Genomic DNA, 17,694 nt, shown 5'->3' on the forward strand with positions numbered 1-17,694 from the left:
GCACTTTCCATATGCATGTCCTTTATTTCAAATTCAGTTTGTGTCTTTAATACGTGAGATGTACACATTCTCCTTTTCATCAGGATATTCATTATCAGTTTGTTTTCTTTTTTTACTTTTTGGTCAGAGACTTGCGTAACCCATTGGCAGCAGCTTTGCAATGCAGTTTGTCAAATATCCACTGGTAGTTCTTGAGTAATTTGCAGAGTACTCCTGGGAAGCCCCCAGATTTTTCTGACTCTGTTTCTAACTATCTCTAATGTTGAGCAACGTTTTTCTTAACAGTCTGTATTGTGGGATTGCTAATGCTAGTGCCAGAAGCAAAACACTCTTAAAGTTCTGATGGAAGGACACGGTTGTAGGTAAATCTGAAACACTAGAGACCCATTCATTATCTTTGTATATTGTTGTCTGCCTGCTGTCTGTGTGCATGTGTGCTCGTGAAGTGGGAGCTGTGTAAGGAGCAGGGCAGGGTAAGGTAGATCTCTTGACATCTCTCATTTGTGGCACAATGGAATGTTGTTAATTAGTGTTTGTGTCTGTGGTTGTGTCTGTGATTGTGTACTTTTATGGGCAAGCTTGATAAACAGCAAGGACTGACAAGGCTTTTAACTCGGGGTGTGTGATCAATTGCAGGAAAACCTGAGTTTAGGGAAGTAATTTATGTTAACTTGACACAGTTGATTTTTTTTAAAAAGTAGTGGGGATGAAGAAAGAAGTGCAGAAAACTGAGAGTTCTGAATTGCCGTTCAGTCTTTCAGGTTCCTATTGCTGGATCCAACATGTTCCTCAAACCAGTATGTGCAGATGGATCAGAAGTTGCAGCTCTTGTTGCTAGCTATTGGAAGATGAAAGCATCTTGAAAATGAGCACTTGTTGGCGTAAGATGTCGGGACACTGTGTAGAGAAGAGTGTGAAAAGGCGGTGGTAGAAACCTTGTTCCTGGAAACACAGTGAAGTACAACCACTAGTCTAAGCTGAGAGTTAACTAGTGGTAAATGTTGATGAGCTGTGACAATCTGCAGAGTAATCTGTGTCAAGTGAGGTAGCTCTTAGAGAACAAAAGTACTAATGGCTTCAGTCACTGGTTCGCAATGTAAAGCCCAGACTTTCTGGAACGGTTAAGTAGTCGTCTGGGCAAAGCAAATGGAATTAATAAAGTAAAGTATGAAGTGCTGGAAATCTGCTTCTGTGCTCACCATCCATCAGCTTTTGAACAGTTTACAATCTTAGTGCCATCCCCTCATCTCTGTTTTGCCTTAAACAAAGCATTGCTAACCTGGAGCTCTTAATCTGCCCAAGGAATTCTGCACTGTCCCCTTCCAGCTGCTGTGCTGCTTTCTCATTGAATGAGTAATCTGGGTGTTCCCTTCAGCCCACAGTTTTTCCTCTTTCTATCCAGCCTATCAAAATCCTGCTAATTCTGTCTGCATGACAGCTTTTCCTGTCTCTGCATACTGCTGAGCTTTCATCCAAGCTGTCAGCGATTTTGCATCTTAGTTGCTGCAACCTCATTTCCTTGGCTTTGGCAGCTGTAATCTGACCTGGTTTGTAGCTCTTCAGAATATTGCCACTAAAGAATTTTGTAGCCCCACATTTTTCAGGGAATCAACCTACATTTGACTCCTTGTGTGTCATCTCAGGCATAAGCTGCACGTCCTGGACATGAACATCTGTATTGCTTACTCATTTTCCTCTTCTGAAACCCGTTCTAAAATGGTTGGTTTTTTCACACCTACAAAAACTTGACTGTAATTAACCTACTTGTATGAGAAAACTACTCCTCCTTGCTTCTTGCTGTTACTCTGCCTGCCCTATCTGTATTCATCTACTGTGCCTTTTGTATCCTTAACTCTTTTTATACCTGAGTTATTGCCTCTTTGGAGCAGGTATTTGTTTATTCTTAGTTACCTTGCTCTCTGGGGCTTCCTGAGGGACTATGTCTGATAGGATGTAGAGAGTTGCATTTCTTTACAGCTTCACTTTGCTGAATCAAAATAGCTTTATTCTGAATAACAGTTCACAAACATTTTTTCCTGTCCCTCATACTTAATTCCTCTGTGTCCAGGGATGGTTCTAAAGCTGTGTGATACTTTTTGAGGTCTAGTCCCAATTGGACAGATCTCAGTGGCAAGAGCAGAGTGTCAAGAGTACTTGCTAGCGAGGCAGATGAGGCAGAAGAGTGTTAATACATCACCCATCCTGATTATTTGTAGCTTCTGGGGATCTCTAGAGTCCATGCTTTGACTTTTCTTAAATTAAGATCTTTTTAATCATAGGGATTAAAATGTTTATTGAGTGATATGTCAGGGAGGATTCTGCATCTTGTAGCTATGGTTGATTAGGAAAGGATAACTAATTGAGGGGTGAAGATTACAGAGGGAGAAATGTGTACTAATTGATCTCTGCTTACACATTTTAGTTACTCAGACAGGTTCACATGAAAGCAGAGGCAGTTGACAAAGCCTTCAGCTAATCCAGTTCTGTACATTTCTATTTGTCCACTTCTGTGGCAGAAGTTGGAATATTCGGAGGTTTTCTTTTGCTAAGCAAGTGAAATAAGAGGTTTTCATAGCATTCTGTGTAAGATTGGATCTGTACCTGTCTTAAAAAGCTTTGAAATATGTTTCTCAGGATCTTAGAAATTGCCTGAATGGGCACTGGAAGCAACAGACATAGTCAAAAACTAGAATCTTTGCTCTGCCTAGTGAAAAGACTGAACTAGATGGGGTTTACTAACCAAAAGAAGAAAATTACAGTCTGAAAGGCTGAAAACTACAATCATTAGGGAGTAATAGAATTCCACAAACAAATATTAAGCAGTGTGGACAGGGTCTAAAACTAGTGGGTTTGATAGTTTGTGGTAAGTTCATAGAAAGGACAATGAAGAAGGCTAATAGATCAGTCTAAAGGACATCCTAGATGCCAGTATTCAGTTACAGAGAAGAAATACAAGCTGAAGTTGGAACTGTAATGAAAAATATTACGGCAAAATCAGAAAACACAAGGTACAGAATAAGATGCAACTAATAGAAAATAGCAAGCATATAGTTTTCTCAGTGAAAGTCCTCTCAGTCAGGACCACTTGTGTCTTTTTAGCCATAAGGACCTACAATGAGTATATTTCCAAATAAAGGGAAGAAGAGAGCCTGAGGCACTAGGAGGAGACTTAAATATGAAGCGTCAGGCTTTGCTGTTGTGGTAACTGGTGTATGCCCGTGGTACAAAAACATTTTTAGAATATTATAACATGAAAAATTTAAAAGCTTATGAGAATTTAATGGCTTCATTTTTCTAATGCATGCTACTCATCAAACTTGCAACTAATGTTCTCTTGCACCTTAGGGGATATAATGTAATGCAGCAAAAAGTTCTTGGTAATGCCACTTGGAGCTAAGCTTTCATTTGCTGCACAAATGTGGTCTGTGGCAACAGTCCCTTGGGAATGAGCTGCAGCAACATCACCCTAGTGAAATATGAACTGAATGCCACTGTGGTCCCATTTACCATCAGCTTGTCAAAAAACATGACCTCTACCTTACCACGTTATCATTCAGCAATATCTGACTCAGCTTTAATAGTGCTAACTTGGGTTTATTTGTGGTCCCAATACCTGAGAAACTTTATGTGGAATGAAGGGGCAGAGGCACAACAAAACAAGCAATTTGGAAATTTTTTGGTGCAATGAAAAATGTTGGTGATTTCAGAGTCTTGCAGTTGTTTCTTACCTAATAAGACATCTAAGATTCTTCTCCTTAGAAAATTGTGTCTATATTTCTGGGAGACCAAAGTATGATAGACTAGATTTGGTGTCTTAAGTGAGGTTTGCTACAATTATTGGTATTCTTTTATGTCTCACAAATACAAGGAATCCTTTTCTCTCTCATCATGACCCAGAAAGCTCATTCCTTGCTATATGTAGCAAGAAACTGTCTTACTTTCTTATGAGTGGTTCACAAAAGCTTTTTGAGAAGTAGGCACAGGTAAACTGCAGAACCTTCTCCATGAATTATAAACAAAAGTGCTGCTTCATGATTGGTAGCCAGTGGTCATAATGCAGATATTTGCTTCCTTATGTCCCACTTTCCTTCCTAAAGGGATAAAAAAATATGGTTTTATAAATTAAAAAAGGCAAATTGTAATACAAAATCCACAAGATCTGATAAATATAGGTTTTATTAATAGAATCAATCAGTCTATACAGTCCCAAAAAATTCCAGGTTCAGGTTGAAAATTAGAGATCATAAAAATAATGTATAAAATATATAGAAATGTACTGGTAAATCAGTCCATACTGTTAGCTGGGTAACAGGAACACCAGGAAAAATCATTTGAGGCAGTGTGGCTGTGCTTAGCAAAGGCATTTATCACAATAAAACAGCCTAACTGTCTCTAACAAACTGATTTATCTAATCAGTGACCACACAAATGCAGCAGTTCTGGCTGCAGCCAATGCAGCTCCACAAATTCATTATTTTGAGTGTGCTGAAAATAAAAGTCACACTTCATTACGGCTCCAGGTGCCCCATTTGTCTTCTTGGTTTTCCAAATGAGATACTGCCATAGTTCCTAGGCAGCCATTAAGAGGGAGAAATGTACAGGCAGTATTTTATTTCCTGTTGGAAGAGTGGCTTTATTGATAGGTTAGTAACCAGAAGTGAAATATCCAATGGATTCTGCTTTGGTCCTAAACAACTTGCTAAGTAGCATGATCAGGTCTGTGATGGATAGACAGTGTGATTCTTTAGAGTCCAAACAGCCAGCATTCCAACAAACTTCAGCAGCAGATCCATTGAAAACCTTGGTGTTGAGTTGGATACTCAGAAGTTGATGCATTTGCTTTAGTGGGTTGTTTAAAAAATGTGGTTCAAGTGACTAGCAAAATATTGTATGGGAAGCTTGTAATAGAGCTGAAGGCAAAAAACTGAGCTTCAAGCCCATGTCTGCTGTTTGTATTCTCACACTTTGAAACACAGAATCATATCATTTTAGGGGGTTGAATGGACCTTACAGGTCATCTTCAGAAGTTGATGCATTTGCTTTAGTGGGTTGTTTAAAAAATGTGGTTCAAGTGACTAGCAAAATATTGTATGGGAAGCTTGTAATAGAGCTGAAGGCAAAAAACTGAGCTTCAAGCCCATGTCTGCTGTTTGTATTCTCACACTTTGAAACACAGAATCATATCATTTTAGGGGGTTGAATGGACCTTACAGGTCATCTCATCTGCATGGTAATCTATCATCTACAATTTAGCAGTGGATTGAAAACTAAATGAAGGACAACTATAGTTCTGCCGAAAAATAATTATTTGTCAAAATTGCGGTTGTGGCTCTCGGGCAAGTTGCTCATAGAGGTAAAGAGATCCTGGTCTATAGATTGTTTTTTCTTTTTAATTTCATGATATATATGGATCTTCAAAATTAAAATTATGACTTATGATTTTAGTTAAAATGTGCTTGGTGTTCACTTGTGTGTAAGGTAATTTCAAGTGCTTTCTTCCTTAAGCAGCCAATTCTTTCCTTTACAACCAAATACAGGAAATGGATTAATTAGGAGCTGAATTTCCTTCTCTGGCAGGACACTGGACTGAGGCAGAGTTTTTTTAAGTGCAGATTGCGTTAGTGTTGTAAACTCAACTTGTACATCCTTGATGCTTTAAACTAATTGCTTTCCATATATTGCATCACTTTTCAAAGTGACTGATGGCTGATGTTTAAGGTTAAAGGACTGCTTAGGGCTGTTGTGCTCTATGCATTTTCAGATTTTAAAAAAAGTGTGCTATGACAAATGTTTCCTTTTGATCCCAAGACACTTAAGCAAAAGTTCTAATTACAATCCATACAGAAACTTACGAGGACCTGAATATCTGCAGGCTTGTAACAGTGAGTCTGGTACTGCTGTCATACTGGCAGACACGATGGGCTCCCTCTTACTGATACACACAAGGATTTGACACAAAGTCACAAAGACAAGGGATAAGAAACTGTGCAGGTCTTTGGCCTTTGGGAAAGATTCCTAGCAGTAGTTCTGGTCTTGGTGTAGAATACATGCACCATTTTAGAGTCATGGAAACATTAATTGGAGGTGTTTGTTGGAGATCACCTAGTCTGACCTCTCATTTGAAGCAGAGTTATTGCCAACACCAGGTCAGCAGTGGCTTTGTTTAGCCAAGTTTTAAAAAACTCCAAGGAGAGATGCCTCTCTGAGCAGCTGTTCTGGTGCTGCATCACCTTCCTAGTAAAAAGTAAAAGTATTTTGTAATACCCAGTTTGAACTCTACAAGCTGCAATATGTGGCTGTTGCCCCTTGTTATATTTCCTAGCAAGACTGAGAAAAGTTGTGTTCTGCTGTCTTTGCAACTGACCTTCAGATAGCTGCAGACAGCTATTAGACTTCCTCTTGGCCACCAAAAGTTTCTTTCACCATAAAACTAATTTTAATTATAAATAAAATGCTAATCCAAACCTCTTACTCTATCAACGTACACATTTATGCACAAATATTAAATGGGGAGTGGTTTTACTATCAGCTGGAATTTACATGTTGTCTGGTGATGTTCACCAAACCAGCTATGTGAGTGCAAATGTGAAGTGCCTTATTGTTGTCTGTCCTGATTATCTGCAGGTTGAAGGATTTCACCTAAAAATTCCTTTCACAGGAATTTAGCTTGTGAGTTCTTCATTTGAAGTGGAAGCAGCAGTGAGTTCAGCCTGGGTGAAGACTGTGGGATGGTTGTGAATTTTCTGTGGGTTAGTTACTTCTTGTACAGCCTTCTGGTATGGGCAAGCCCTGGGAATTCAGGAATCACTGCAAAGCCTACGCTCCAGTATTTTAAAAGTAGGGAAATAGTGTATAAATATATAGTAGCAGTATCTACTTCTTCACAGCATAAGAGAAGATATCTAAGGTCTCAAAAAAGTGGTCTCAGGATAATCCCAAAATCCTAAGGACAGTTTAAAGGCTGGTTTGTACATTAGAGTTCATCCTTCTGTGTCTTTCATCTTGATCACTTATGCTTGTGCAAAGTGAATAAATTAAAACTGTTACAGGAGTCTGTTAACTTCCAGTTTTGTGTCCCCTCTACTAAAACAGTGGCTTTTCCACTTTTTATCTTCTATAGCTTATATTTCCCTTGTCTGCAAAATGAAGTTACTACTATTTTACCATAGCCTGAGATTTCGTTTATGCTTTCTCAAGCAGTTTTCTCATAGAGAGATGAGTGTCTTGGTCCTGTCACTTAACTGTACAGATGGGGAAGCTGACACTGGAAGAATTCTGCAGCTGTGATAATTATCCACCATGTTCTCACTTGTGAAATGCAAAGTACCAGTGGCACCTGATCAGATCAGGATGAGGAACAGCCTGTGCCACAAACCCAATTTTAGCTCAACCAGCAATAATAGTGTGAATATATATGAATCTATGTATTTAAATTATGTATATGCATTATATGTATAGCAAATACTTACAAGAAAGCAAAATGCTCTTGGCTCTGTAAAGCACAAGATGCCTCTGTGACATTTTACATGTCAGATCTTTGCAGGATCCAACCATCACCCAAACATTGTGTTGACCAGATTTAAGAAAAAGAAAGGAAAAAAAATGTTAATATTCAGTTTTCATCTAAGCTCTTAAATCCAGAGGATAAATTTTTGAAAGGAGAGGAGCACTTCCTCCAGCCTTTGGCAAACACAGCCTCTTTGCTCTGGTCACTAAGAGGAATCTTTGAAAATCCTGTTTATTTTGTGGCTGTTGAGCAATTTTAAGAATCTCTCTTTGAACAGAGAAGTGGACAGAGCTAACTGAGCTATCTAACCTCACTCTGTTTTATTTATTCATGATACTTTTTGTACTGCAGCACTCTTCTTCACCAAAGACTAATGGCAAAGCACTGGTGTATGTGATAGGGTAGTGATTTTCAAACATTTTTTTGTGAAGACCTCTCAAGGCTGAAGATAAAGCAAAACTGCATACAAAACATGCAGCTCTGTGATATCCGCTGGCCCCACTCCCTGCCAACCCAGCTTCCCATCGCGTACCTCTTTGGGATAATGCTCAGAGTCTTTTCCCATGTTGCTCATCTTCTTTCCTGGCATGCTCTGCCTCTGTAATTAAATCTCAGTCATTTATTTGTGACATCCCAGTTTGATGCCATGGAACTGGAGAAAGTGCTAGCTAGTGAAAAAGGAGGAGGATTAGAGGAGCTCACTTACCAAGGCACTAAGTGGATGGTGTTATCATGAATCCTTTAACACAATGAACTGATTAGTTTAAACAGTGTAAATTTCACAAGGCACTTAATTTCCAACTGCTGTTTTGTCTTGCCTTGATTCAAGTTGCACAATACTTTCTTCATGCACTCTGCACGGTGCTTAACTTGCAATCAAGCCTTTCCTGTTGTTACTAATTGCAAGAAATATCTTGGGAAACAGAAAAATGTTGATGTTAATTCTCAGCTTCTTTTGTTTTGGCTGAATGTTGTCCTGCAGAGCTTCTTTTCCTAGTGAACCACAATAGCTTTGTTGGAGCAGTTTTGTGGGATCCAACTTTTGCATTTGCCTACAAATGGGCCTTTAGTAGTATAACAAGTTTAAAATGTCCTTTCTACCAGAAGAATGGATCATTGCACTCATCTGGTCTGCAGTGTTGCTTCAGAAGTTATTAAAGTAATGTAGTTGATGGAGGTGGCAAACTGCAAAAGAAGGATGGGGACCCAAGGCTGTGGTGGAGCTGTGATGTAGCTGTCCCTTCAGCTTTTGCATGTGCTGCATTGTAGCAGTTTTTGTATCTGGAAATCTCTTACTAAATGTGAATGCAGTGCCTACAGCCCTGGAGCAGTACTGAATTAGGTCTTAGATGACTATAAATCAAAGCAATAAATTAGAATTCATCCAATCAGACCTCATTCTCAGTTTGTTTCTTTTTCTGAAAGGTTGAATTTAACTGCCAGAAAAGTAATATAGTATATTATGCTGCACTTAGGTTACAAAATGTTTTCCTGACTTTCAGTGCATAAAGGACAAAGGCACCAGTATATGTATTTTACAGGTCTGAGCTAGTAAGAAGGACAGAGTCTGCCAGGATCACCTCTCTGGTTTGTAGTGCAACAGAAAGTAAATTTCACTCCTAAGTATAAGCACAGTTCTTATCCAGGGAAAAAAACACTTGTAAAAATTTGTGAGTATACATTGTAATAATTTACGTGTTCCATTTGACCCTGAAAGTGATTTATGAATTGCTACTAAATGGGTAAAAAATGGGTCTCTATCAGATTCTTTTCTCCGGTTCAGAGAAGTGGCCTGAACTACTCCCTAAACCAAAGGGTAATCAAGGGGTCAGAGTGGCCTGTGTGCTCTGCTTGCAGAGGTGAAGAGCTCCATGCTGCAAGTTAATGTGCTAGCTCTGAACTAGACCCAACTGCAGTTTGCTCTGGCCCAGGCTGTAGATTGTAGTGAAATAGTGGTCGATACCAACACTGAGTAATCCTATGTCTGTGTAATGCTCCTTTGTACCTGTATTATTTCCAATATGTACTGCCTCTTCACCATCTCTCTTGTAGGGCCTGTATCAGATTCTTGGTCATTGCTCTTGTGCCCCAGTGTAGTTTCATTCTGTAGGTTTAGCCTTCTTTGATGAGCTGGTTCCAAAGGTAAGCTGGATCTACACAGTGATCTTGTGAAAGCATCTGTGTCTGCCTGTGTTATCACCCAGCATTGATGGAAGGGCAGAAGCTTCAGAAGTGATTGCAGGAAAGGATGAATATGTGTTCCCTGACAGTGGGCAAAGCTGCAGTGTGAGCTGAGAGCCTGCAGCTCTCACAACAGTCAGCAATGGGATTTCAGAAGTGTTAGTATTCAGAAAACCAGTCTGACTTTAAAGGGTTTTGAGTGATGAGGATTTACAGGCAGGTGAAACTTCAAAGGAGTAAAGGCCAATGCGAAGTGCATTGGACTGAGTCCTGTTAATACACAGTTCTAATAATAACAGCATCTTAAATTCAGTAGATGAAGTACTATTTTCTGTGAGGATTTTTTTTTTTCAGTATTTAAGGCTTACAATCAGTTCTTCTAGTCAGTTTTATAACTCAGAGAAACAGGTTCTCCCCATGTAAGGCATGTTCCTTGTGTTACAAATCAGTGGTTGGACTTTTTTCTTTTCCCTTTAAAAAGATATCTGATGTATCTCTCTGAAAAACCATAAAAGGAAATCTAACTGTTGCTTTCAATGGTTTGAAAGGATTGTAATAGGGAACGTGTACCTTGCCAATAATGGTGTATTTCCTAACGTACTATTTCTTTGGAGGTCGCTGTGGTGTAATAAATAAAGCCTGATAGAACAATAGTGTTCTGCCTCACTGTGTTATGAAATACAGGACGACTACAGCTAAATGCTGATGCTTCTAATTACAGCAGCTTTCAGAGATGGGACCTTTTGATCTAGGCTTACCTCATGGATTTAATTGCCTTTTAGAAAGGCTCAGACTACATGGAATATTCTACTGCAACACTGTCTTTAGGGTCATATACATCACAATATTTTTTTAAAAGTGCATTGCCTTATTTTGCTGTGCATTGTGGGATTGGGTTTTAAAAGCAGCATCTTTTAATCTCTAGTAATGGTGATTCTGCATATAGAATGAGTGGAAATCATTTAGTTCTCTGGTAGTGCTCAGACTGCTACGCTGAGCTTCAGTCCAGACCTCAATATTTGCTAATGGAGAATTAGTTTAACACTTGGCAGCTGATGCTTTTCAGGGAATCAAGAATGTATTGTGGTTAGCTGTGGCTCTCTCCTGGTGACACTTCTCTGGCTGTAAAAACAGAGCTAGGTTGAGAATTCACCTGCATCTGGATGGTAAAGTTATTTATGCTCCAGTACATGAGACTTTGAAGCACTTTGAGGTTTGCTGTTAATGATGCATCTTGGCAAGTGAGCAGCAATCCCCTGGCACTAGCTCACAGACCTGTGTTAGTGGAGTGAGTGAAAATCTGGGAGATCTCCTGTCCAAGAATGAAATCCTAGTCCTCAGGCATATGAGCAAAGTTGAATTTTAGAGTAGTTCTTTTCATAGTGTTCTTTGCAGCAATGTCCTACAAGTATGTTAGTTTTTAAGAACTTTCTGGGGCTCAAAGAATTTTTGTAATTCCATGATGAGTTTTCCACATTTGAGTTTTTGGAGAAACCGCTGTCTGCTTCCTTCGTGTTTCATAAGTGGTTACTGGGTTTATACTGCTAGTGAGTATTATGGGAGAAATAAAAATCTCCTTAGCAGGCTAGAGTCAAGATACTGCTCTGTTATAAAGTCTGCTGTTAGCTGCCCTAGGCAAAAGCAAATTAATGCATCTGTCCCTCTGCCAGGATGAGCTATAGAATGTTGAATATCGAGACATTGTTTAGATCTGTCCTGTTCAGGCCTGTCAACTTAGGAATCTCTGTTCTTAATTACAGTAGTACTTGGGCAGCAGTGGGCAAGAACATAGAGTGAGGTAGATTAGATAGAAAGCAGCAAATGTAAAATGCAGCAAATTCCCAATTGTCTACAATTAATATTTTTAACAAGTGCATCACCGTTTCTTTGTGTTGGCTGCCTGCTGTTTTCACTCTGCTTTCTCTGCATGCTCAATATTTTTCTCCCATCTGTCCCTTGTTCCTTGGCTGTAATGATGGGACAGATGTACTGCCTCCTAAGTCTTCATCTTAGAGCTTGTATTAAAACAACCTCATTGCTCCATCCCTCCCTAGCAGTATGTATGTGTCATGTTTCTTTATCATCTCCCCTTCCCCATTCTCTCTCTGCTGTATATAGACATATACATGTACAGCAATGTGCTCTCTCTCATGGTCTACATACACACTACATACATGAGGTATGAAATATTGATCACTACATATACATATATGTACACTTATATATAAATATGTACATATATTTGTACATATGCATTTATGTGTATATATAAAAATGTACCTTTCACTGTACAAGATTCTTTTTATTGGCTTCTTATGACGTGGAATAACACATTCTTCTTTGTAATTGGCCCTTCAAACTCTGTAAGGGAAGTTTTTTATGTAAAAACTTCGCTTTGTTCATGAGATTCTGTTAGGCTCAGCTGTGCTTTGAACTGTTAAAAACTGTCATTTCTGTTGGATGTTTTCCTCAGGAGATATTTTGGGTATGTGAAAATAATAGCTAGAGAGAAAAAGTAGCAAGAATAGCATCTGCTATACTTGGAGGGTCTGAGAACACAGATCTGAGTCCATCCGCTGCAGTTCACTGCCTTCCTCTCCTGACATGCAGGCTGCAATGTGAAAAGTTCATGGTACAGACTACTGCTGGAGGAGGGGAGGAAGCAAATGTTATTGTTAGTGGTTTGCTGTTTTCTTTCAGCAGAATCAGCCTTGGAAGTTTTTACCAAAATTCCCCCTAGAACAGATTAGCTTTGCAATTAATACAGTCTTTGCCTGCACTTTCCCCTCAAGTTAGGAAACACCAGTGCATTCCCTGTGTGTTCAGCTCAGTTCTTGTCACCTCTGCAAATGCTTTGGATTTTAATATTCTTAGGAAGAAACTATTTTTTCTCTAAAATACACTTTTGTCTTTAGTGTGTAGGTTAAACTGAGCCTAAGAATTGATTTGTCAGTGCTAACACATGCTCAGTACATGGAGCAGACTGAGCACTCTTTAGTTCATCCACATTGCTAGATATTGAAAAAACCACCTGCTGCTGAGATTCAGAGCTCTCACAAAACATGATAATGAATTTAATATATGTGAAAAATGCAGCAGGGTGTTAGGGAGCTATTTGTTCTCCAAGCCCTTGTTGGATAGAGTAAGCTGTTCTGGCATTAGAATTGCAGCAAGATTCAGATTAGGCTTTTAGCAGAACTCTCCAAAGGCAAAGACAGTAAAGTGCTGAGATAGCTTGTGTGCAGAGTCCATACATTTTTTTAATTCTTTACCAGTTTAGATAAATTTCTGTCAGGGACCAAGTATTGATTCATATCTCGAATGTTGCTCTATCCAATATGACAAATCAAAGCTTCCTGTTTAGAAGAGCTCAGCTGGAGATAAGTGATGTTGAAGTGAACTGGCATGAAACCAGCCCTGCTTGTGCCTACTACATCGAGATGGGTTGGAGGAAGGATTGGGTTTATGCTAAGGCACAATTCAAGATCTTCATCCCCAGTACAGCTCCAGAGCTCTATGTAAGCCTGTGTCTGCCAACATGCTTGCATGCAAGTGCTATGATGGCAGGAGAGTCTGGCTTGGACCTGTCTTTTTAATACATTTTAGGGTTACTCTGGCTGCTGTAGATCTGTATTTTCCAAAGTTTGAAAGTTTGGTTGCAGGCATTCTTTTTGATGCAATATTTTTTCAGTATGTGTGGCCATATAGCTGGCAAGGTTTTCTATCGCATAGTACTTTCCTTCCCAGACATTTCTACTAATTTCAGATCATGCTGTTGAGTCCAGTGGATGTAACTGAAGCAGAAGGTTTTGCCCAACAGCAGTAAAGGGTGTAAAGTGACCATAATCCCCAATGAGGTGTGCTTTTAAAATAACGAGCCACTGTGATAGGTTTAACCCTTATTTTCTTATTTTGGCATTTATTTGTTGTTGTTTTGCAATTTTATTATCAACAGTGAGGAAGATGCTTTCTGTAGGAATCTATTAAGATAGAGAGGGTAAAATGAGTGAGTATATGAAGGACAGTTTTGTGTCTCCAAATCTTACCCTGGTATTGCTTTTTAAACAAGCTTTACTTTGAGTTTCTAGCTGCAGGTGTAAATTAGCCAGCAATTCCCACGGCCCACAGTGTAGCTGTATGAAAGAAGCCAAATTCCAGTCCAGGTCTGCAGTCTTTCTATGTGAGTCTGCCTTCTTTTGGGGGTACTCTGCAGACACCACAGTGTGTGTGTATGAATTGAAGTGAAGGCTGAAAAATGTTCGTTTTGTGTTTGTTTGCTAGCATGCTTGTGTACTCAGACACTTCACTGAAAAATAATAGCAGGCAAACCATAAGTTGGGCAGAAAGAGTTGAAAGAGATTATCTCTTTTACCAGAAAATTGTACAGTAGGCAGAAGTACAATGGAAAAGAAATGGAAACTTCATTTTGGCAACGGTGTTTTAAATATTTTTCTCTAAGCCCAACTCTGAGAGTGATGTGGTTGCATAAGAACTTGTGTCTGAAGGGTGAAAATCCAGAAAGAAAATAGAAAGAATGGCAAATGTTAGTTTTATAATGTGAGATTATTTTTAGTCGTGTTCTTACTACATTTTAGGGAACCTGCCCTGTTGTATTTTGTGTCCTTGAATATACTGAGCATTTTGAAGATGTTATAAAAGTGAATGTGCTTCAAAGCAATGGATTTTGAAATAGAAAATGTTGGTTGTAAGTCAGAAGATGCATTACTGGCAAAATGTATTGGGTATTCCTATACAGTTAAACAGTGAAGGAACTTTATTTCTGCAAAGACTGTGTGTGTCTGGGACATAAAGAAAGGCATACTTGAAATACTGTTGTGGGGAGGAGAGGCCAAAGGTATTTCTTCGTGTCTTAAAGCAGGTTGGGACCCCTCTTAGCAGGCAGATTCGTGGCTTAATTAGGAGTTCAGGTTTTAGGCCATTCATTGCAGGTTTCAAAACGATTTTCTTCGTTTCTTCACCTGTCATGTACACAACTGCTCGGTTAGACACTTAGCATGGTAAGTGCATGCATACTTCCCTGTTCCAGCCTGTGAAGTTGTGCTATACATTGTGGGCAGGAGGATTCCCAGATCCAGACCTTTAGCCACTGGCACCAGCTCCTTTGCGGGTTGAACTCGAAGGGCTGAGCTAACTGAGGTGGGGAGAGCCTTGTTCACCTCTGAGAGGGTCTGCTAGGCTGCGGCAATTCCCACCCCACTTCTCTGATCCATTCTCTCTCGCAGGCAGGAATGGCATCTCCAGAAAATCCCGAGCAGTTGATCATTGCCCTGGAACCCGAGGCTGCTTCTATCTACTGCCGAAAGCTTCGCCTGCACCAGATGATAGACCTGAGTAGTAGGGCACCTGTCAATGGCTACAGCCCGAGTGACACTATTGGAACTGGATTTACACAGGGTACTTCTGTTAATTCACTTCTTTAGATTCTTATGCCTAAGTTTGCTTTGTCCACAAGGGCTGTTTTCTTACCATTTCTTGTCCTTGTTCTCTTGAAATGTTTCAGGCTAGCACCAGTTTGGTTTTATGAACTGTTTTGCTGTTTACTGTAGTTAGTCTAGTTTAGGCATTGATCCAGCAAACGTCGGAGAATGGTTTGGGTTGGAAGGGACCTTAAAGTTCATCTGGTTCCAACACCCCTGCCATGGACAGGGATACCTTCCACTAGACCAAGTTACTCATAGCCCCATCCAGCCTGGTCTTGAACACTCAGAGGTATGGGGCATCCACAGCTTCTTTGGGCAACCTGTGCCAGTGCCTCACCACCCTCTGAGTAAAAGAATACTTCCTAATATATGCTTGAATTGTAGGATGCAGGTAGCTTCCTTCCTTTGCCTTTATTTGGATGTTGTGGGAGTCTTTTTAGTATTTTCACAACAGTATTTTTCTGCCTTAATTTAAGTCAGTACTTAATGTTGGATTATTTTTTTCATTACTTTGTTGGAAGACTACATTATTGAAGCAGTGTTAAATAATTGGATCTGCAATGAAATTACTAGTTTGAGGTGTTCTGGAGTTTTGACAGATGCTTTTTGATGTCATCTTTATGAATTGTGATTAATATCTTTGAACACTCAGTGGAACACACAGTACTGGGATATAGCAATGAATTTATCTGCTCATGGAAGAGCAGCTAGATAGAGCACTTCTGATTTATTGACCTGGGATCTGTTGCTAATGTCAGTGTTTGAATATTGACTTACAGTGAGGGACAGAGGTTGAAGCACAGTGTAAATCACTTGCCAATAGATCCTTCATCACCAGAGTTTTTTGAGCTTGATATACTATGGAAATTGGAGGGAAATAAGGAAGAAAGAAAAAAGGAAAATGAAGCAGCAGTAAGATTTGATTGTTGCATATTGCACTTATTTCCCATCTGTGTGAATTGTAACAGTTGCCCTGATATTGATGGTAGGGTGATAATCTATCCCAGAAGGAATTTTTCAGACAAAACTGTATTTTATCAAATTTGCTAGGTCAAAACAATAGAGGCACAGGGAAGATTAAGCTAGTAAACAATTCCTGCACTTACCAGAGTGTGTATTTTTTTTAGTTAGACAGAGTCCCTACATTATTCTCTCAAATCCATGCCTCTCCTTGCCAGCACTTGTCAGATGTGTTCAGTGTTTGGAGGCCCACACAGAGTACAGGACACAGTCTGTTGTCAAGTTACAGTCCCTTCAGGGGCATCTCAGCTTCCATCCCCCTTGTTTGTGCCCTGAACCATTCCAGTTCCATGTGATTTTACATGAACTCACTTTCAGACAACACAGGGATTTGCCTCTGGGAAAATAATAAAAGAAAAAGGTTTCTCTGGTTCAGATTTTGAAGCTGGGCAGAATCTGGCAGATCGTGGATTTATGCTAAGGGGCTTTTTCTTGGATGGGGGTACCACTCTCCTTCTTGACTTTGTATGGTAAAAGCTATTGGGGATGAGAAAGGTTTCATGTCAAAATTAATGAAAACAAAGTTTGGAGTGAATTAATTTGGGGTTAGAATTAAAATTTCATAAAGGCATGGCAGGCACCCAAGACAAGCTGAGAACAGATTAGGGTGAAAAACACTTTAAATGTAAACAGAGAAGCACTCCAAGGACCATATTATTGCTGTGAAGTCAAAACAAGAATTTTACTGTTCATAGTAGCCAGGATAAGCTTACTTCAGTTGTAGTTAAAGACTGGCTCTTCTGTTTGCTTCTAGTCCACAGGAGTGAATGAAAGGACTGCCTTTGACTGCTGTGGGCTCTGTCTCAGGCCTTTGCTTAGACCTAGTGCTTGTTCTGTCATTGAATGCTTCTCCATTTGAGCTCCCTCTGTGCTGCCAAGTCAGTGCAGTGAGGCTGGTGTGGCTTGTCTGCATTGGGGGGTCTTTATGGGGAGGGTATGGGAGCCAGGGGAGCTCCTGGTCTGTTTTGGAATGATAGGCACTACAGAAATAGGAAGCGAAATCCATTCTGTGGTTTGGATGCTGATATTTTCAGAAAGAATTTGCACACATGACAGGATGCCTCTTGTGTAGTTTTTATAGAAGTGCCTTCGAAGGTGAGTGAAGTTGACACAGAGAATGTTGTTTGCTGATCACACAGTTGTAGAGGTTGATTTAGAAGCAGAATAGCAAAGGTTCTCCTTACTCTGCTTTCTCTTCACAGACCATTCTGCATCTTTTGAATGTCTAAGTAGCAATTGAGTCTTGTAAGTTAACTGATTGCTGTAATAGTATTTATAGATTATGCTTAATTTTTAAGTGGTATATATTCCAAATACCATGAGGGTCAGACTTTGTGATCACTGTGTCCTTAAGAAGTTTATTAATCTGAGCAGCAGTGCTTTTGGCTGCTAGTTTTGAGATAGACTGACACCCTGAAAGGCTGGGGAGGCATATTTGCCTGAGCGCTTAAAATGAACAGTGACTTTTGGAAATGTGGGGATGGTCTCCCAGCCCAGGCAGTGCAGGGAGAACTGGCAGCAGGCTGGGGCTGCCAACAGAGGCTG

The 17,694-nt window shown here is 39.8% G+C and overlaps 1 protein-coding gene across 1 annotated transcript in view; it reads left to right on the plus strand.

The window, feature by feature from the left end:
- Positions 1 to 17,694, plus strand: part of HSPA12A (heat shock 70kDa protein 12A) — a gene marked incomplete at its 5' end in the record, with an annotated part of 29,060 nt that overhangs the window by 5,036 nt on the left and 6,330 nt on the right. The window contains one exon of the mRNA XM_009070084.1: positions 14,932 to 15,103. Coding sequence (XP_009068332.1) covers positions 14,932 to 15,103 — 172 coding nt within the window. The remainder of the gene's footprint in view (positions 1 to 14,931; positions 15,104 to 17,694) is intronic.

The sequence above is a fragment of the Acanthisitta chloris genome, unplaced genomic scaffold (assembly GCF_000695815.1).
Source record: "Acanthisitta chloris isolate BGI_N310 unplaced genomic scaffold, ASM69581v1 scaffold11092, whole genome shotgun sequence".
NCBI classification, from domain to species: Eukaryota; Metazoa; Chordata; class Aves; order Passeriformes; family Acanthisittidae; genus Acanthisitta; species Acanthisitta chloris.